The sequence below is a fragment of the Pelophylax lessonae genome (assembly GCF_965119305.1).
Source record: "Pelophylax lessonae genome assembly, chromosome: 2".
Classification (NCBI taxonomy): Eukaryota; Metazoa; Chordata; class Amphibia; order Anura; family Ranidae; genus Pelophylax; species Pelophylax lessonae.
In genome coordinates this window covers 746,076,219-746,098,940 of record NC_138769.1, presented here as the reverse complement: position 1 = coordinate 746,098,940, position 22,722 = coordinate 746,076,219, and the positions used below count along the sequence as shown (strand labels likewise).

Below are 22,722 nucleotides of genomic sequence, written 5' to 3'. Positions count from 1 at the left end.
CATACATAAATACATAAAGGGGGATATGATCTCCATGTATAAATACATAAGGGGGGATATGATCTCCATATATAAATACATAAGGGGGGATATGATCTCCATGTACAAATACATAAGGGGGGATATGATCTCCATGTATAAATACATAAGGGGGGATATGATTTCCATGTATAAATACATAAGGGGGGATATGATCTCCATGTATAAATACATAAGGGGGGGATATGATCTCCATGTATAAATACATAAGGGGGAATGTGATCACCATGTATCAATACTGTGAAAGGAAGTCAGGTAAATCTATGGGTGTTGTCACAGACAGGAGATACATTTCCACCTTGTTTAGAAAATTCACCAATTACTATAGGGTGTCGGCTGCAGCGGTAGCCAGAAAGGTGTAAGGACGTTGAGAAGGCTTCAGCTATTCGGCATGAGGCAATTAAGGCCTCTATAAGTTATCCAGAGGATGACTGCTAATTGCTGCCTCCTGAAGCGATGTGCGCGGAGGAGAGCAGACAGCTGAAGGCTTCTCAAGGTGAGGTCATGGATTTTTTCTGTGTGAAGAAAAACAAATGGACATTTTCTGTGTGAAGAGAAAATAAATGGACTATTGATTGTATGCTGTAGGATCAGCAGTGTCTGCCCAGCAGTAGGTTGGGAGAGACTCCATAGATAGGTTCCTGTGTGTGTGAAGGCGCCCACAGTGGCCAGGATTTAATTTGTTTATTTTTGATTTATGCTGTTTTTGATGCATGCACTTGTTTGAAGAAAATTGGAAGAATAAACCATAAACTGTTGTTTTCAACCACTCCTCGGCTATCTCCCTGTGTAACGAACCCCCACAAGGGGTCATCCACACCCGCCACCGAGCTAATCCCTCACAATACATAAGGGGTCCATATGGTGAACTTGGCATTGAGTTGTTCACTTTAAGGTCAACACAGAGGACAAGGGGGCGCTCTTTACATCTAGAGGAAAACAGATTTTGTCTCCAAAAAAAGGAAAGGTTTCTTCACCGTAAGAGCTGTGAAAATGTGAAATAGACTCCCTCCAGAGATGGTTCTGGCCAGCTCACTAGATTGCTTTATAAAAGTCCTGGATTCTTTCCTGGGTGTACATAATATAACTGGGTACAAATATTTATAGGTAAAGTTGATCCAGGGAATATCCGATTGCCTCTCTGGGGATCAGGAAGGAATTTTTTACCCCTGCTGTAGTAAATTGGATCATGCTTTGCTGGGGTTTTTTCACCTTCCTCTGGATCAACTGCGGGTATAGGATTGTATGGGTTGGGTTTTCAATACTGTTTTTTCTTTTTTTTTTTTTTTAATTGGTTGAGCCAGATGGACTTGTGTCTTTTTTCAACCTGACTAACTATGTAACTGTGTATAAAAAAACACAACAAAAAAAGCCCAACTTCAGTTAAGGCTTCTAAAGCAGGTTAAGGGTTAAACTTCCATATGAATCAAAACTGACAGTAAGCAACTTCTCCAACTGCCATTTTTTGCCAAATTTCTTAACCTTCAATAGGAAGTAGAATAAAATAGATAAACTGGGAGGATCAACAAGTAATGAAAATGTTACAAAGGGAGATTCGGAAAAAACAAAAACTTGTTTGCTAATGACAGATCTTTTAGACCCTGCAGGTCTCATTAACCTGTTGCCGACCATCCGCCACCTTTTTACTGCGGCAGTGTGGCTCTCCTGCACAAACCGACGTAGACCTACGTCGGTCGCGTGCCTGCAGCTAGGGGGCGAACGTGCGGGCCGGCGGCGGCATGCTCCCCTCCCACTCAGCAGCGGGGTAGCCAATGCACGGGTCAGATGGCTCAGTTCCCTGCTGAGAAAGAAGGACGGTCGGATGTTGTAAACACAGCTGACCGTTCTTCTCCCTGGAATGATCATAGAGCCCCTGTGATCCTTCTATATAGAATTACAGGTCTCTAAGATCATTTCACAAGCCATGCCCCCCCCCCACAGTTAGAATCACTCCCCTAGGCTTACATTTAACCCTTTGATCACCCACAGTGTTAACCCCTTCCCTGCCAGTGTCATTATTACAGTAACAGTACATATTTTTAGCACTGATTACTGTAGTAATGTCACTGGTCCCCCAAAACATGTCAAAATTGGCAGTTAGGGGTCGGATCTGTCCACCACAATGTCGCAGTCCCACTAAAAATCGCAGATCTCCTCCATTACTAGTAAAAAAAAAAAAAAGTAGACGTGATAACTTTTGCGCAAACCAATCAAAACACGCTTATTGTGGTTTTGTTTTTTGTTTTTTACCAAGAATATGTAGCAGAAAACAAATTGGCCTAAAAATGTAAAAAAAAAATTAGATTTTTAATTTTTTTTTTTTGAGAATATTATATAGCAGAATGTGAAAAAAAAAAAATTTTTCTGGATTGTCGCTCTTTGTTTATAGCGCAAAAAATAAAAAAAAATCGCACAGATGATGAAATACCACCAAAAGAAAGCTCTATTTGTGGGAAAAAAAGGACATCAATTTAATTTCGGTATAGCATCGCACGACCGCACAATTGTCCGTTAAAGTAACGCTGCGCCGAATCGCAAAATATGGCCTGGTCATTAAGGGGGAAAATCTTCCGGTCCAGAAGTGGTTAAAAAAAAAAATGTCACCTAAAATACATCACATTGTCCCCTATGTGATGAAAGGGAAGTAAAACAAAAATTACAAATATTTTTATTTTTTTTTGCAAAAAAATTGGTTAAACCCTTGCACATAAAATTTCCCCCCGAAGAAGTTTTGAGGCCCTCCACCTCCACATATATGCTGGTAGAAACGTAAGCGCATGCGTCGAGGGCACCTACAAGTGAAAAAGTTGATTGCGATACACATGTTGCCATGCACACGGGAGTGAAAGCATTAATTCTAGCACCAGACATCCTCCATAACACTGAACTGATACATGTAGGGGGCTTTTTAAGCATTGCCTATAGAAAATATAGGGGACTGAAGTTTGTTGCCATTTCACAGGCACACACAAATTTAAGGTTTGGCAAATTTGGTATCCATTTACTCAGCGCAATCTCTTTTATATTTTACCAAAATGTGGGTAATTTATTGTATATGTTCACCCTAATGTTCACGTTAGTTTGTTTTTTTTTTTTTTACTTAAATTTTGTGTTTCCTATACCTTTAAGGTAATATCGGGTGACATAAATTTGAACTACCACTATTTTATTCTCTAGGGAGCTTTCAGAAAATATATAAAGTTTGGGGGTTTTACATAATTTTCAAAGCTAAAATGATTTTTAAACGTGTACAAAAAATGCAAAAAGGGTTCAGACAGCGAAAAGGTTAAAGTGAACCCCAACTGGTGGAATTTTAGTCCCCAGAAGTGGTAGGAATATGAACACTGAATCCCTGAGGAAGTCACGTGACCTCGTGACGTAACGCGTAGGAGGAGCCCTATACCCGAAAGTGACGTTATAACAGAGCCCGATCTCCACAGCGGCGTTTGCTTTTTACATGCTGATTTTACTTCGTATAAATGTAAGTGCAAATTTGTATATTTGAAATAAATAAGTTGGATATACTACACCATGAAAAGTCTTTGTTTCTGAGGCACATTAAGACCGGATAAGGAGGATAGTACTAGGAAAGCGAACCGGACAAACACCCATAGGAATTCAAGAAGTCTGCTTCAAAAAGGGATTAAGGATCCGGAGTGAGACAAACAGAGTCCATTGATAAGTCCGGATAGACATCAAAGGCATATTTGTCTTGCCTATAAGGTGAGAGGCTAGAGCACATAGATGTGACACACAAGGTGAAGGAGATCACAGCCACTTGATTTAATTAGTTAAGCACGGTCACAAAACGAAGAGCTGTCTTTCACAAGTTTTCTTCGGAAGTTATTTATTTATTTTTGGACTATTTTAGTTGATATTATTTATTTTAAGGATTGTAACAGAACCGCTCACAAGTTTTTTTTAGCACCGTTTTATTATAAACAGCATGCAGCACTTTAATTGAGCACACATATATATATATATATTTTTATTCACCTTTTATGAATTGGATTGAAGATCAACACTGTATTTATTTATTTATTTATTGATATATTTCCACATGTAAAGAAGAGGAATTTTGATATTTATTGATATATTGATTTATTTTCATACACATATTGCTCTGATTGACACTACGTAGCTGCACCTTTATTTATTCCTTGGAATACAGATGTATACACAGATATACTATACTAAGCACTTTTAGATGAAGATTTGTACACATTATACTCACCAGCCTAAATAGAGATCTACGAGAGTTAGCCCCTGAAGCGCACCACTATTTCCACAAATATATTTTTTTACTGTTTTAGTATCAGTCCCAGTGGTGCTGCAGCAGGGATCCTCTTGTCACCTCAGACAGCGCAGGGATCATACACCCTTTGACATATTTAGCACTTGGTAGGCTCAGATCTCTTGCCGTTGTGCTGTATGAATAGTTTATAGAGATGAATAATAGCTGGACAGAGGAAGAAGATAACAACAAGGACATTCTTTCTTCACCAGATGGAATCCCTGAGACTTTCAGTAGAATCAAATGTAACACAAAGTAGCCAGCTGAAATTAAATGGTACTGTTAAATGCATCCCATAAACAGAAGCAAGTCAGTGTTGAAGGCCTACAGCAGCTTAGAAAGTTACTTTCTTACTGAACAGAGACTTCTCCTTGGCTGGTGTCCCAACCACAGACCTGCCTGCAAAGCTGTCATCCATGAGAGGAGATGAAACATGGAAAGGAGGCATTGATCATGGGAGAGGACGTTTGGATAAGGTGAGCATAGCTGGAGCCCCAAAGCCTGGCATATGGTGTATCATCAGTCAGAAGAACCTGGAATGGACTCTCCCACTGAGGCTTAAGAGGCTTGGCAAGATCCCATTGGATCCCATCCTAGTCTCTGATACTGAGGCAGTGTTGGTCATGTATTCGCTCAGGCAAGGAAGAAAACCCTTGGGAACACGGCTCAGTTAGTGATTGATGAAAATGCATTACATGTTCAGTCAAAGCTCCATAAAAAAAAATAAAAATATGAGAATCATGAGGAAAACAGTTCAGTCACTGATACTTATCTGAAAAAAAAAAATAAAAATAAAAAAGTTATCATATTTACAGGCCTTCTAGGTGTGTGTCTGATGGACATAAGCACTACAGTTAGTGCATCCAATCATTACATTCCAGTTTGCTCACAGATTTTAGTTTATTTTTTTTTCTAAAGTCACATTTTATCTTTTCACGTCTTCCCTAGCTTGTGGGATGGCATTGGGGCAGTGAAATGAATGGGACCCCCCCAAATCCTTTATTATTCCTCCTTCTTCCAGAGTTTCCTCTCTGCAGCTGAAGCTTATGAATCCTCTGGTGATACTTAACACAACATTTACTGTATAATCTTTGTCACATTCAAAGCGTTAAAATGGCTTCCTTCCAGTGTGAACCCTCTGGTGTCTGATAAGATGTGACTTCTCTGTAAAAGCTTTGCCACATTCAGAACACTGATATGGCTTCTCTCCAGTGTGAACCCTCTGGTGTCTGATAAGATGTGACTTCTGTGTAAAAGCTTTGCCACATTCAGAACACTGATATGACTTCTCTCCAGTGTGAATCATCTGGTGTCTGATGAGCTCTTTCTTGGTTATAAAAGCTTTGCCACATTCAGAACACTGATATGGCTTCTCTCCAGTGTGAATCATCTGGTGTCTGATGAGCTCTTTCTTGGTTATAAAAGCTTTGCCACATTCAGAACACTGATATGACTTCTCTCCAGTGTGAATCCTCTGGTGTGTGATAAGATGTGACTTCTGTGTAAAAGCTTTGCCACATTCAGAACACTGATATGACTTCTCTCCAGTGTGAACCCTCTGGTGTGTGATAAGATGTGACTTCTGTGTAAAAGCTTTGTCACATTCAGAACACTGATATGACTTCTCTCCAGTGTGAATCATCTGGTGTCTGATAAGCTCTTTCTTGGTTATAAAAGCTTTGCCACATTCAGAACACTGATATGACTTCTCTCCAGTGTGAATCCTCCGGTGTGTGATAAGCTCTGACTTCTGTATAAAAGCTTTGCCACATTCAGAACACTGATATGACTTCTCTCCAATGTGAATCATCTGGTGTCTGATAAGCTCTGAATTCTGTATAAAAGCTTTGCCACATTCAGAACACTGATATGACTTCTCTCCAGTGTGAACCCTCTGGTGTCTGATAAAATTTGACTTCTGTATAAAAGCTTTGCCACATTCAGAACATTTATATGACTTCTCTCCAGTGTGAATCATCTGGTGTCTGATAAAATATGACTTCTGTATAAAAGCTTTGTCACATTCAGAACATTGATATGATTTCTCTCCAGTGTGAATCCTCTTGTGTCTGACAAGAGTTGACTTCAATGTAAAAGTTTTATCACATTCAGAACATGGATATGGCTTCTCTCCAGTGTGAACCTTCTGGTGTGTTATACCACCTGCCTCCATTGTAAAACCTTTATCACATTCCAAACAAGAAATATCTTCTGAAATGACTTCTCATATATACATGGGTTGGACTTTACAGTAAAGACATTGTCACTTCCAGAGCACTAAAATTACTTCTCGTTTGTTGTCCTCTGAGGTTGGATCAATGTTGAAGAGCATTCAAAACATTCATGACATTTAGAACACGGATAGGTCTTGTGTCCTGTGTGAATCTTCCAGTGAACTGCAATAAAGACTTTCAGTCACTTATAACATCCATATGGCTTGCTTCTCATGTAACTTTGTTGTATTGTTGTAACAAGACAAGCATGGCCAAAAAAATGGTTCATCAATCCACCTGTGAAGAAAAAAAACAGAAGTCATAATTCTACAAAAAGGCTTAAAAAAAGTTGCTTCCTTTTTAAAATTTATTATTAACTGCTTCCCGCTGGGCCTATTGTAATATGACAGACAAACAGGAGCCCCATTGTTACATAGTTAGTGAGGTAGAAAAAAAAAAAAAAAGATACCAGTCCATCCAGTGCAACCCCTGTGTGTGTGTGTTTGCTGCTAACCCAACATTGTATACCCCTGTATGTTGTTCTTCTTAAGGTGCCAATCTAATAGTTTTTTTAAACTATCAATGCTCCCTGCTGATACCACTGTTTGTGGAAGAGAATTCCACATCCTTACTGCTCTGACAGTAAAGATTCCCTTATGTAGTTTAAGGTTACACTGTTTTTTTTTTCTAGTTTTAGTATTCCCTTTCTCTGAAAAGTTTGCTCCCTATGCTCGGGTCACCAGTACGATATTTGTATCTTGATATCATATCCCCTCTCAAGCGTCTCTTCTCCAGAGAGAATAAGTTCAGTGCTTGTAGACTTTCCTCATAGCTGATGTCCTCCATTCCCCTAATTATCTTTGTTGCCCTTCTCTGGACTCTCTCCAGTTCCAGCATCTCCTTCCCAGGCTTTCACCCAGACAGTCAAAAAGGACAGATCCTGCACATGCTGATATACAACAAGTACAAAGAGGAGTACTTCACCAGCCCATAGCGCTGTCCATGTGTTCACCTCCTTTGTTTGTATGTTTTTTAGCTGAAATGTCCTGGTTGCTGCTGCTCCTCTCTCACTCCACTGGGGGGGGGGGGGCGGATCAAAACAATTCAAATCTGTAAAGCAAAGCGCACGCAACCTCAGGCAATAAAGCTTTAATAAAGGACAAAAACACAGTACATTGGAATTGCATTTACACTTTTTCTTTAAGGCAATCGCTTTACAGCATTCCAACAGGAGCTACTCGCTCCTCCCGTCCCTCCAGATGGTGACTCTGCGGTCTCCTCATCCGCGGCTGCCTCCACTGTATCCCTGCTCTCCTTCACTTCCTGTGTTGCCTGGTCACCGGATGCCGGTTCTAGTGCGCCTGCGCACTATACCAACGTGATCTACGGCGCCTCAGGAGAGCCTCAGCCAAAACCGGAGCCACAAGTAGTACGGAGCTGCGAGGTGGGGGATTCAAGACACGGGTGCACTGCCTCTGCTGTTGCTACAGACAACGCATTTCGGAGGCGAAGCCTCCTTCCTCAGGTCCCCTGCGAAACGCGTTGTCCGTAGCAACAGCAGAGGCAGTGCACCCGTGTCTTGAATCCCCCACCTCGCAGCTCCGTACTACTTGTGGCTCCGGTTTTGGCTGAGGCTCTTCTGAGGCGCCATAGATCACGTTGGTATAGTGCGCAGGCACACTAGAACCGGCATTCGGTGACCAGGCAACACAGGAAGTGAAGGAGAGTGGGGATACAGCGGCGGCAGCGGGGATGAGGAGACCGCAGAGTCACCATCTGGAGGGACGGGAGGAGCGAGTAGCTCCTGTTGGAATGCTGTAAAGCGATTGCCTTAAAGAAAAAGTGTGAGTGCAATTCCAATGTACTGTGTTATTGTCCTTTATTAAAGCTTTATTGCCCGAGGTTGCGTGCGCTTTGCTTTACAGATTTGAATTGTTTTCACCCAGACAGTTCTCCTAGCAGAATTAACCAAAGCTGCTGTTTTTGCAGCGTCTTTAACCGCTTCCACTGCAGAGTCCGCCAAGTAAGACATTGCTTTCCCAATTACAGACAGGGAGTCTAGGATGTCTTGAGACCCTCCACTAGCTAAAACCTGCTTAGTGAGATCTTTAACCCAGAAGTCAGCATTTCTGGCTACACAGGTATCTGCTAATGGCCTAGTCATATTACCAGAATTGGCCACCCAAGCCTTTTTCAACAAGGATTCGGTTTTCCGATCCATGACATCCTTAATGAACCCAGCATTTTCAAATGACAGATCTGATTTTTTTGAAAGCTGAGCCAAGGGAGCGTCCAATCTAGGGTTTTTAGTAAACTCTTCTAGCTCCTTTTCCTAAAAAGGATACCTCCTTTTCAAGGACTTCGGCCTGATTGGAGTGCTCATAGGAGAGCTGCATTCCTGACAAATAATATTTTTTTAAGTGGTGAATTGGAATAACCCTAGAGCAGGTTTTCTCCAGGCCCTTATACATCTTATCCTGAACAGAGGATACTTTAGCAGGCGTAGGAATCCCTTCCGTGGCATATACTCCCTTAAGGAGTCCTTCCATATCATTCAGGGAAAAGAGGCTCTTGCTCCCTTTGGAGCTTAGCCTATCCTCACTGTCACTGTCAGAGACTTCACTAGGGTTAGATGAATGCTCTGTCTCCTGATTCCCAGCCAGACTAGTCTCTTCTCCTGGATCTTCCTCATCCCTTGCCTGTGCAGAGGGGATGCCCTGGGAAGCTATATAGGGGGCAAATGGACCTGTCCTAGGTCCCGCACTCTCCTGAGATGACAGACTCTCTCTAGGCATCTCTACAGACTGCACTGAACTTGGCGGAGTAACTGCTGCAGTCCTAAAAGACTGAATAGTTGCTACCATCTCCTCCTTTACTGATTTAAGGAAATCCTTCATTAAAGCAGAAGCCACTTGTGCAGCTAGCCTGTTTAAACATGTAGGACAAACAGCTTAAGTGTAATGCCTAGACAGTCTATCCCCACAGTCACCGCACTTCCTAGACATGCTTGTGCTGGTTGATGTGGTGGGGGGGTTTTGTAGGGGTCTCCTGGGCCGAAGACAGACCTGTAGTAATAACCAGAGAGAGGGAGAATCACCATCTCATTAACCACAATTACATGAGTACACAGACACAGTTGAAATTAACAGAGGCTGTCAGCAAGGAATAAAGAGTCATGCTATCCCATATAACAATAGCAGTGGACCCCCACAGACCGGAGAATCACTTACCCAGCCTCTCGCTGTCATTCCTTGCAGCCGTGTGGTACCGCTTGTTCCCCTACGGGACGCAACGCAGCGGTCTTTGTCTCCCTGGGGGGTTTCCCATTAGCAGCCGGATTGTCCGCCATTCCTGCCGGTTTTGCAAGCGGGTCCAGCATCTCCTCCATGCCTGCGTCTAGCTCGCTCCTCCCCGCTTGACCGGAACTTCCGGTATTCAGAACGAGGCTTGCAGCGCCTCTTCCGGTGGCAAATTTGAATTTCCTTTAGCGTTTACCAAGCATAGGAGAGCCTATGGACGAGACTTTTCCTGTGGAGACTACCAGGACTTCAGGTATGGAGGGCCCTTCTTTACTTAAGGAAGCCGAGTACCTTGCAAGCATTCTTGGCAACCTGTAAGTTTCCTTTTCCCCAAGGAAAGCAGATAGGGAGGTCATTTAACAGGGTTTCCCCAAATACCATCCGTATTGCTCTTACAGGGGTACCTATTAGACAATCAATTGCCTTCAGGTCAGAGAAAAAAAACGAACGTTGTGGGGGGCATGGCTTGCGTGCGTACTGCATGGACACTTGAGCTGAGAGCTCTCTGTACCCGGCCGTCCTAATCCCCAGCGTATGAGAAGCACAGCAGTTACCGGCACTTGCATCCACTCAGACCAGCTTGCCGAACACTCGGGGAAGATGTCCAGCCGAAAGAGGAAGGATGATCGGGGCCCCAAGAAGCTCACGGCCTTCTACTTTAAACAGCCTCCTTTGCCTGAGGGAATCCAAGATGGCGCCGATGCGCTGTCTTACCACGGGAGCCCAGCGGCCTACACGGATCTCCATGATGCTATCCCCTCACCTGATGACTTCACAACGCTACCTCCTATGCCGGATTCCTCTCCAGCGACCCCGGGACCCCGGTATCATGTAGCCCTGCGAAGACTTGAATGCGCCTGGACCCAGCGGACCCTCCTGACCCTGCAGTGAGTACATCATTTGCCTCTATGCACTCCATGTCTGCTCTCCAATCCTCTATTGCTGCATTCCCTACTACTGGCCAGCCTGTCCTGGACACCACAATGAAAAATATGCTGATTACCTTCCAGTCTTCTCTTATGGCTAACCTCACCACTATTATGCATAAGATTTCTTGTGAAATGAAACAGATGGGCAATAGGGTCACGCATAGAACACAGTATGGATGAATGTACTGAGACAGTAAATGAGCTTGTAGATGCATACCATGAGCAAAGAGAGGACACTGAATGGATCAAATACAAGTTGGCTGATCTTGAAGATCGATCACGCCGCAACAACATAAAACTGTGAGGCATTCCTGAGACAGTTCAGCCCAATGATCTGCTGCAACATGCATCTACCTTATTCACTACACTGGTACCTGATTTGACCCCTATAGAACTCACTATAGACAGAATTCATAGAATTCCTAAACCTTGCCACTTAGAAGACTCAGTCCCTAGGGATGTGCTCCTTCGCATGCATTTCTATCCGGCCAAAGAAAAAATTCTAAAAACCTCCAGGCAACTAGGAACCTTACCAGCACCATATGCGCAAGTGCAGACTTGTCCCAACACACGCTACAACAGAGGAGGCAATTGAAGACCCTTACCAAGGCTCTCTTCAACCTCAAGATCTTATACAAATGGCGTCACCCAGCAACATTGCTAGTCACTCACAATGGAATCCCTCACACAATATCCACCATTGAAGGCGGAATGAAACTCCTACATTCCTGGGGTATCATCCCGGACCCTCCGAAGAATTTCCACGATGGTCCACGGCACTCTCCTCCGTCTCGCTCTAGGGCCCTTCAAGGATACGGGCGTCAGAAACATCATCCATAACACGCTGGGCTTCTCCACTTCAGCGGTTACCAGCCCGGCCGGGCTACTTCTACACCTCCTACCTTTTATTTTGATAAGTTTATCCACCTTGGTGGAAGTCCCCTAAGTCTTTATCAGTAGGCCTCTCTGAAGGATACCCCTTACTGATTCTATTCACCAGTTGGTGATTCGGTTCACCTATTCTGTGCTCTGTCGTAGCGGATCTCCTACCTGCAACAGTTCTAGTTCTTTTGACTCCGTTTTGTCGCCTAAGTAGCGATGCTTGTTCTTTATTTTTCTTTGTTATTTTCTTTGTGTTTACCACTTAGTGTCTTCGTACAGCAGCAGTGACACCCGGAAATTGGGATAGTAAGTGACCTCTGCCACATCTCTGTGTGACCATCCTTCTCTGTATCTTCCACCAGTGGAGAGTGGACTCTTGCACTTTACCCGACCTCAGAATTTCAGGTAATATGTTTTCATCTCCTCTGGTTCTGACCTCACCTCCTGTTTATATCTCTGGCAGCCATGTCTTTCAATATTCTCTCTTTGAACTCAAGAGGCCTTAATCACCCTGCAAAACGGGCCTCATTATGGTCTACGGCTCTATCCTTTCACAGTGACATTGTTTGTGTACAGGAAACACATTTTTCCCAATCTGCAACCCCCAAATGTACCCACGCTCAATTTCCTCATATTTACCTGGCATCTGGTAAGAAAAAGCGTAAGGGGGTCCTTATAGCCATTAAGCAATCCCTGACCTACCAATACCATGACTCTATTGTGGACCCCAAAGGTCGATACATCATCCTAAAATGCTCCATTGACAACCATAATTTCACCTTGGTTAATCTATATGCGCCCAATAAACACCAGATGGCGTTTATCCGCTCGATTGTGGACAAAGCAAAGTCCCTCAAATGGGGCAGTTTGCTGTTATGTGGCGATTTTAATCTGGCTCCTGACAGTACTGTGGACACATCTGCTTCTCCTAAGAAACACAATGCATCCCTTTCCAAGTATTTGTGGGATTCTGATTTGTATGACGTGTGGGAGGTGTTGTCACGCAGCGGAGAGGGATTATTCATACCTTTCCACTCTTCACGGCACCTACTCACGTATTGATCTGTGCATTACTGACAAACAACTTTTGGAACATATCTCATCTGTAGAGCTCCACACTGCCACCTGGTCAGATCACTCTCCATTAACTATATCGGTGAATCTTGGCGCTCCTGGCTGTCCACGTTTGTTTGAAAATTACCTAACCATCTATTAACAAACTCTGTGTACGCGGCTGAGATCCAAACTCAACTGGATAACTTAATAGCTGAAAACTCTCTGCCTGATGTTGACCCGTTGGTGGTGTGGAATGCTCATAAAGCTGTATTGCATGGTTTATTTATACAACTGGGAGCTAGGGAAAGGAAGAGGAGAACGCAGCACCTTGATAGTCTCACCAAGACACTAGCATCCTAGATGCACAAAATAAAACAGACCCGTCCCCAGCCCTCCAATCACAATTTTTTGCGCTCAGACAGGAACTTAGGACCTTCTTATTAGAGAAATACAGCTTCTCCCTCAAGAAGTGGAAAGCCGTTACCTACGCCACTAGTGATAAAGCCACCAAAGCCATGGCCCTTCGTATTAAGGGGCAACAAATTAAATCCAAAATCCCCTACATGATTCATCCCAAAACGAAAGAGAAATTACTTAAGCCCACACTCATAGCTAATGCCTTCAGTTCATTCTAAAAATCCCTTTATAACCTTAACTCAGACCAAACGACCTACCAACCATCCCCTACAGACATTAATGACTTACTCAACTGACTCTTGCTCAAATCAAACTCCCTTCGCTTACTCCCCAAGACGTCGATTCCCTTAACAGACCCTTTTCTGATCTGGAAATCAGAGCTGCTATCACTTTGCTTCCCAACTTGAAATCACCTGGTCCGGATGGATATTCGGCTGAATATTACAAGAAATTTTGTGACTCGCTGACTCCCATTCTTCGAGACGTATTTAATTCTGCTGCCTCCTCCTCGACCTTTCTGAAAGAAATGTTAAGTGCATTGATAGTAACCCTACCTAAACCAGGGAAGGAGCCTAACCAACCCCAAAACTTTAGGCCCATATCCTTATTGAATATGGATGTAAAAATTTACGCCAAAGTAATAGCCGCAAGATTGGTGGACCTTCTTCCTAATATAATACATAGAGACCAGTCTGGATTCACCAAAGTGCAGCAAGCGTCGGACGCTACTAGGCGTGTGAATAATGCTCTCCACCACGCGGGCCTCTGTGGAACGCCTTCTCTGCTCCTATCGTTGGATGCGGAGAAGGTGTTCGACAGGGTCCATTTGGGGTTTTTGTCGGCTGTCCTTCAAAAGTTTGGATTTCGTGGATTTATTCACAATGCCATTATGGCCCTATACTCCACGCCCTCTGCAGTAGTCCGTACAACGGAAGCTCTCTCCACCCCATTTACTATCACAAATGGCACTAGGCAGGGGTGCCCACTTTCCCCCCTAATATTCAATATGATCATGGAACCCTAAAATATCGGGTATACATATGGAGGATCAACATCACAAAATCAGTCTTTTTGCGGATGATGTGATAGTTATGATTTCGGAACCATCCACGTCCCTCCCGGAGATTCAAAGGATACTACAATGGTTTGGAAAAGTCTCTTTCTACAAAGTAAATGAGTCCAAGTCCAACATATTGGGAATTGGTATTAATGCCACAATGCGTAACTTACTGCAACAGCAATCCCGTATACATGGGCAGACCAGAGTATTTCATACTTGGGCGTTCAGTTGACCGCTTCTACTAAAACGCTGTTTAAACATGATTTCCTCTCCACTCGCACTAAACTACAAGACAATCTTAAACATGTGGCCTCCTTTAAATTCTGCTGGTTGGGATGCTTAGTGGCCTTCAAAATGATGTACTTTCCCCAATTACTTTATCTTTTTCTGACTCTCCCGATTTCGATCCCAAAAACTTATTTCAGATCCCTCCAATCAATACTGTCCAAATGTATGTGGCAAGGCAAAAAACCCAGATGTGCACACACCAAACTGATCAAACATCGTTTAGCAGGGGGTGCAGGGTATGCAGACATTTTTGACTATTACCTGGCATCAGTCCTGACTCCGCTTCGAGATTGGTTTAGAGAGACTCCCACTACACTATGGAGCACCATGGAGGCTACTTATTGTACTAGGCAGAGCCTGTCCGACTGGTTATTGGCGACTACTTTAGGAGCAAAATTGCCCTCCTACCTCCCACCGTTTATGTCTGCTGCCGCAAGGGCGTGGAAGATTTAGATATTGCAAGCTACTTCACCATCCACGTGTTCCCCACTTAATATCCAGTTAACAGCATTGCACTCGCTTATGTCCCACATTGATATCTCCGTCTGGCTGAATAAGGGCATTTCCTATGTAGGAGACTTATACGAAGGTTCCAAATTTGTCCCTTTTAGTTCCTTGCAGGCTAAATTTGACCTTCCCGGGTCTACATTATTTACTCACCTACGAGTATCTCACTTCCTTAATTCCATCCAACCATGGCCACTGACTATCCATACCCATGCTTGGTTGTTCTTGACTAGTAGAGGGCCCCCTAAACTGAAAGGTATAACTATCTTTTACAACCTTCTCCAACATAAAACGTCCTTCACCAAGACCGCCCCCCACCTTCAGTGGGAACGAGATATCGGTCAGCAGTTTACAAACAATGGAGTAGGGCTTTCCAATCCATATATCTGGCCACTAGTTGTTCCAAATTTTGGGAGCTATCCACAAAATTTTCCCTCCGCTGGTACCTTACACCTTCTAGAATAAACAAGTTTGATCCCCAGAATGACAGCAAATGTTGGCGTCTGTGGCCATGAAGGTACTTTACTTCATATACTATGGCTATGTCCAAAAATTACCCATTACTGGAATCAGGTATTCAAGATAATAATCGTAAGTTTTACAATGCCCCACCACGCTTAAACCTGGCCTGGCTTTACTAGATCTGGAAATTGAGCAAGTTCCTGTCTCTTTTAGACACACTGTGACCCACATCCTCCTAGCGGCCAGACTCAATGTGACTTGGAAACAAGCAAATCCTCCGGCTATCGTAGGAGTCATTGACCTTGTTAATACACACTATACTTTTGAAAAGTACACTTTACCTCAAAAACCGTTCTGTACACACCGAAACTACCCAATGGAAACCTTGGTCTGAATGGATGGAGCATCTTAAGGTCCGTTCTGATCCCCTATGAATGTCTACCTTATGTTGTTGTATAACGTAATCTTGACTAAAGGATGACATCTGCCTATGCATACTTCTTGCGCCTGGGCACAGTATGGATCCCTGTAGGGGTGCCCAGGGGCACGAAGCACGGATATATCCACTTACTCGGCGGACTCCCCAAGAGTTCAACTGCCATGATTCCCATGGTATCAACACTATGGTCTTGCCGTACGCTATGTATTGTTGTTATGAAAAGGATGGCACTGAGTTTTAAGTATGATTTATGTACTAGATGGTTGCTGAAGTTACTGCATGTTTTTACGAAATGTTCCTGCATTGTAAGTGTACGCCTCAAGTACGAACAGTCACTGCTAAATCCCTACAATTGTTACAATTGTTAATTTCTCATCTGCATTGCTATATGTTCACCTACTATAGATGCAAAATGTTGTAGCTTGCATGCTACCTGTTATGTAATGACTTGAAAAATGTAATAAAACCAGTTTGAAAAAAAAAAACGAACGTTCTGGTGTAGGTTGGAAACACAACTGAACTGAAGCCCAAGGTATGGGTGGGACCTTTTAACAGCTGCAAATTAGTTGTGTTTCCTGTAGGGTGGAGCCACAATCTCCCATATGTAGGCCGTCCTGGAAAGGTGAAATATTGTTTTTTTTCCCAGAATTGTCACCCTTTTTTTTATAGCATAGAAAAAAAAAAAAAAAACGCACAGGTGATCAACTACCACCAAAAGAAAGCTCCTTTTGTGGGAAAAAAAGGACATTCATTTTATTTGGATACAGCTTCGCACAACCGCGCAATTGTCCATTAAAATAACGCAGTGCCGTATCGCAAAAAAATGGGGGGTAAAAGTGGTTAAAGAAGTTTGGATGTTGAATTTGAACCCCAATGAAATCAATGGAAGCCGAATCTGTCAAATGAAAAATACCAATTTTCTGGGATAATAAGCATGGGGGGGGGGGGGGGGTTGTTAAAAAAAAAAAAATAACATGGGGGATGGGCACTGCCTGGGGGAACATGGACCAATGCAAGAAAAAGAAAATTCCATTCAGCCAGGAGCAGGGATTTTGTTAGATACATAAAGTGAAGGGGGGGAGGGGTTACACATTGCACACATTTACTAATATATGTGTAAGCTCCCCTCCCCCAATATTATCTGCACCCCTAATGGCCGGTACACACAATACGAATGAATACCACTTTGGAAGTGGTCAGAAGATGGTGTGATTGTTATTACACAGATTTCCAGAGCCGATCACAGTGATCATAAAATTTCCCGTACAATAACAGATTTACATTTAATCAGTATAATAATACAACACATGACATTACTACCTTTTTTTTTTCTGTTGTATGAGAATTTTTGTAACTGTAGTAAACGCTTCATTTTTTATATGCGTGTGAGGAAGGGGGGGGGGGTACATAGTTGCATAGTAGATGAGGTTGAATAAAGACAATAGTCCATCCAGTTCCCCCTGTGTAGGTGTGTGTGGCCGTAATCATCTCACATACCCCTTAATGTTCTGATCCTTGAGATGTACATCTAAGAGTCTTTTGAAAGCCACCATACTTCCCGCAGAAACCACCTCTTGTGGTAGAGAATTCCACAATCTTGTAGCTCTAACAGTAAAGAACCCTCTGCGTATCCTGAGGTTAAAACACTTCTCCTCTAATCGCATTGTATGTCCTCGTGTCCTCATGCAATCCTTGCGACTGAATAGCTTTTTTTCTATGCTGAGATCACCATTGAGGTATTTGGAAATCCCTATCATGTCCCCTCTCAGGCGTCTCTTCTCCAGGGAGAATAAATCAAGGGATTGTAAAAGATCTAGATAATTAAGGTCATCCGATCCCCTAATTAGTTTAGTTGCCCTTCTCTGGACTCTCTCCAGCTCCAATACATCCCTCCTGAGGACTGGCGACCAGAACTGGACAGAATACTCCAGATGTGGTCGGACCAGAGTTTTATAAAGTGGAAGGATTATAGTTTTATCTCTGGAATACATCCCTTTCTTTATGCATGCTAATATTCTGCCGGCTTTGGTAGCTGCAGCTTGACATTGCATGCTATTACCTAGTCTATCCTCTACCAAGACTCCCAGATCTTTCTCCATTTTTGATTCCCCCAATGGTTCCCCCCCTAAAGTGTATTGTGCTTTTATGTTTTTAGGCCCCAAGTGCAAAACCTTACACTTCTCCACATTAAACCTCATTTGCCATGTCGTTTCCCACTCTGTTATTTTGTTCAGGTCATTCTGTAAGATTTCTGCATCATGATGTGAAGTTATTGCCCTGCCCAATTTTGTGTCATCTGCAAAAACTGATATCGAACTATTGATCCCGTCCTCAATGCTGTTTATGAATAAATTGAACAATGTTGGTCCCAGGACTGAGCCTTGGGGGACCCCACTTACTACCTCAGACCAGTCTGAGTATGCTTTATTTAACACCCTTTGGAAACGCCCCTTTAACCAGTTCCATATCCAAGATGGTGGTCGATGCCTGCAGACCTTATTTTATAAATTAAGCGCTTGTGGGGAACTGTATCAAACGCCTTAGCGAAATCCAGGTACACCACATCCACTGGTCTCCCCCCTATCCAGCTCACAGCTCACCAGAACGTTAACAGATTGGTTTGACAAGAATGGCCATTTGTAACCCCGTGCTGATTACTGCTGATGATGTTGCTGTCTTTAGAAAACTCTTGGATAAAGTCCCTCATCCCCTCCGGAAGTTTACATACTATCGATGTCAGACTGACAGGCCTATAATTTCCCGGGACATGCCTTTGCCCTTTTTTGAATATCGGTATCACGTTCGCTTTCCTCCAATCCCCTGGTACATTTCCTGTCATAATACTGTCAGCAAAGATCAGGAACAGTGGTCTAGGTATAATCTTACTGAGTTCTTTGAGTACTCTCGGATGTACGCCATCCGGGCCTGGTGATTTATTTGTGTTAATTTTATCCAGCCTTTTCCTGATTTCACCCTCTGTTAGCCATAGCGGCAGGTCCTGTGTATTACTACTAACCATACAGTCATGGTCAGTGTACCCCTCCTTTTACGGTGTAAAGATTGAGGTGAAGAAAGCATTTGCCTTCTCTCTGTCCTCTGTAACCATCCTCCCATCATCGTTAACCGGTTGCCGACCGCCGCACGACTATATACTGCGGCGGTCAGCCCCGGCCAGGCAAAGTGACGTATCAATACGTCACTCGCCTGTCACTGACTTGCGAGCCAATTGCGGGCGGGCGCGCGCCGCGGCTCATTCACAGACAAGTCAGTGCGTGTGACCGGCGGACTCGATGTCCGCCAGTCACACTGCGATGGCTCCTGTGAAGGGAGAAAGACAGAGCGGCTTATGTAAACAAGCCGCCCGTCAGTTCTCCCTGTGTAAAAGTGAAGATCTGACCGTTCTACTATGTAGAACCGTGGATCTTTGCTTTTACACCAATAGCAATGTCCCTGCACAGTTAGAAACACGCCCCTAGGACACACTTAACCCCTCCCTGTCCAATAAAGTTAACCCCTTCCCTGCCAGTGTCATTTTTGCAGTAACAGTGCATATGTATAGCACTGATTACTGCAGTAATGTCACTGGTACCCCCAAAAGTGTCAAAAATGTCAGTCAAGGGTCCGATCTGTCCGCCGCAATGTCGCAGTACCAAAAAAAAAAAAATTCGCAGATCGCCGCCATTACGCGTTAAAAAAAAAAACACCAAAAATTACAAAAATCTTTCCCTTTGTTAGTAAACGCGATAACTTTTGCGCAAACCAATCAAAATATGCTTTTTGCGATTTTTTTTACCAAACATATGTAGCATAAAACAAAATTGGCCGAAAATGTTAAAAAATTTTGATTTTTACATTTTTTAGGGGGGGAATTTCATATAAAAAATGTGAAAAATATTGTTATTTTTGCAAAATTTACGCTCTTTTTTTGTTTATAGTGCATGATCAAAATATCGCACAGGTGATCAAATACCACCAAAAGAAAGCTCTGTTTGTGGGAAAAAAAGGACGTCAAATTCGTTTAGGTACAGCGTCGCACGACCGCGCAATTGTCCGTTATAGTCACGCAGTAAAAAAATCGCAAAAAAAAACGTGGTCTTTTAGCAGCCAAATCCTCCGGGGCTTAAGTGGTTAATTATGTGTGCAACATGCTCTGCCCTAGTTTTTTTGCTGTTGATATATTTAAAGAATTTCTTTGGGTTCTTTTTACTATCCTCCGCTATTTGTCTCTCAAAGTTGATTTTAGCCATTTTGATTTTGTATTTACTTTTCTTATTTGCTTCCTTGTATTGCTGGAAAGCTGATATTGTGCCCTCTGATTTATAATTCTTGAAGGCCATTTTTTCACTAATTCGTTTTTTTACATTACGGTTAAGCCAGCCAGGTTTGGCTTTGGCTCTTCTAAATTTCCCAAAGGAATGCACTGTGAGATGCATTTACATAGTTACATGGTGTTTAATATTTGTTGCATTTGTTTAATATGTTCCTAAAGCATTCCCATTTTCCCTCCGTGGTCAGTGTTCCTAGGGTTTGGTCCCAGTTTATTTTCTCCATCATTGAGCACAATTTGGGAAAGTCGCCAGTCGCAATGTCACAAGGTATTCCTGGTCACTAGTTACATAGTTTGTGAGGTTGAAAAAAGACACCAGTCCATTCAGTTCAAACTATGATGTGTGTGTGTGTTTGCTGCTAACCATACATTGTATACCCGTGTATGTTGTATGTTGTGGTCTTTAAGGTGCCCATCTAATAGTTTTTTGAAACTATTGATGCTCACTGCTGATACTACTGCTTGTGGAAGAGAATTCCACATCTTTACTGCTCTGACAGTAAAGAACCCCCTACATATTTTAAGGTTAAACTGTTTTTCCTCTAGTTTTAGTGAGTGGCCACGTGTCTTATTGTATTCCCTTTCTCTGAATAGTTTGTTCCTTATGCTAGGGTCATCAGTACAGTATTTGTACATTGATATCATATCCCCTCTCAATCGTCTCTTCTCCAGAGAGAATAAGTTCAATGCTTGTAGTCTTTCCTCATAGCTGATGTCCTCCATTCCCCTAATTATTTTTGTTGCCCTTCTCTGGACTCTTTCCAGTTCCAGCACATCCTTCCTGAGGACCGGTGCCCAGAACTGGACAGCATACTCCAGATGTGGCCGGACCAGAGTCTTGTAGAGAGGGAGAATAATCTCTTTATTTCTGGAGTGAATCCCCTTTTTTTATACATCCCAGTATTCTGTTGGCTTTGCTTGCAGCGGCTTGGCATTGCATGCCACTGCAAAGCCTGTTGTCTACCAGTACCCCCAAGTCCTTTTCCATCCTAGACTCACCCAGAGCCCCCCCCCTAGTGAGTAGCTTGCTTTCGTGTTTCTGGCACTCAAGTGCATTACTTTACATTTTTCAACATTAAACCTCATCTGCCTTGTAGTTGCCCACCCCGTTATTTTATTCAAGTCCGCTTGTAAGGTTTCCACATCCTGCTTAGAAGATATTGGCATGCTTAGTTTAGTATCATCCGAAAATACTGAGATTGTACTCGATATCCCCTCCTCTAGATCATTTATGAATAAATGAAACAGGATTGGTCCCAGGACAGAACCTTGGGGGACCCCACTTTCCACACCCGCCCAATCCGAGTACTCCCCATTTATCACCACCCTCTGGACTCGCCCCGGGAGCCAGTTCTCTATCCAGGTACTCACCCTATGGTCCATACCTATGTACCTTAGTTTTTACAGTAAGCGTTTGTGGGGGACGGTGTCAAATTCCTTTGCAAAGTCCAGATACACCACATCCACAGGCTTACCTTTATCTAGGTGGCAGCTCACTTCATCGTAGAAGGTTAATAGATTGGTTTGGCAAGAACGATTTTTCATGAATCCATGCCGATTACTACTAATAATACAATTTTCATGACTAAAGTCTTGTATGTGGTCCCTTAACATCCCCTCCAAAATCTTGCAGACTACTGATGTTAGGCTGACCGGCCTATAGTTACCCGGGATATATCTCGGCCCTTATAAAATATTGGTACCACGTTGGCTTTTTTCCAATCAGCTGGCACCATACCCGTCTGTAAACTATCCTTAACGATCAAGAATAATGGTCTGGCTATCACCTGGCTGAGCTCTTTAAGAACCCTCGGGTGCAAGTCATCCAGTCCCGGTGATTTATTTATGTTAAGTTTCTCTAGTTTAGTTCTAAGTCTATCTTCCTGAGGTGTGTTGTTTAGTTTGGCCTTACAAGCTGGGTTCTTTTGTGAAGGCAGAAGAGAAGAAATGATTTAACACTTCCACCTGTTCCTTGTCCTCTGTGGCCAAATCTCCTTTGTTGTCTTTTATGGGGCCAATGTGTTCTGGCCTCGCTTTCTTACTATTTATATACTTAAAGAATTTTTTGGGGTTCCAAAAAACTCTTCTGCTATAAGTCTCTCGCGTTCTATTTTAGCCGCCTTGATTTCATCTTTACATTTCTTATTACGCTCTTTTTAATGCTTGAATGCTGCCAATGACCCCTCAGTCTTGTATTTTTTGAAGGCCTTTTTTTAGTATTAATATGCATTTTTATGTTGGAGTTTAGCCACCCAGGCTTTAGTTTTGCTCTTTTAAATGTATTTCCCTTTGGAATGCACTGGCCAATCCCTTTGTTTAGTATGCTCTTGAAGCACTCCCATTTTTCCTCTGTGTTCTTTGTTCCCAGAGTTCTATCCCATTTGATATTTTCTAGCAGAGAGCGCAGTTTTGGGAAATTGGCTCTTTTGAAATTCAGTGTCCTTACATTACCCTTGTGTTTCCTATTACTATGATTTATATTGAAACGAATTGACCTATGGTCACTGTTT

At 42.9% G+C, this 22,722-nt stretch overlaps 1 protein-coding gene across 1 annotated transcript in view; it reads right to left on the bottom strand.

Moving 5' to 3' along the window:
- LOC309548372 (uncharacterized protein) overlaps positions 1-22,722 on the bottom strand; it is a gene marked incomplete at both ends in the record, with an annotated part of 1,605,927 nt that overhangs the window by 943,452 nt on the left and 639,753 nt on the right. Inside the window, 1 exon segment of the mRNA XM_082248310.1 lies at positions 5,472-5,609. Within this exon segment, the coding sequence (XP_082104436.1) occupies positions 5,472-5,609 (138 nt within the window).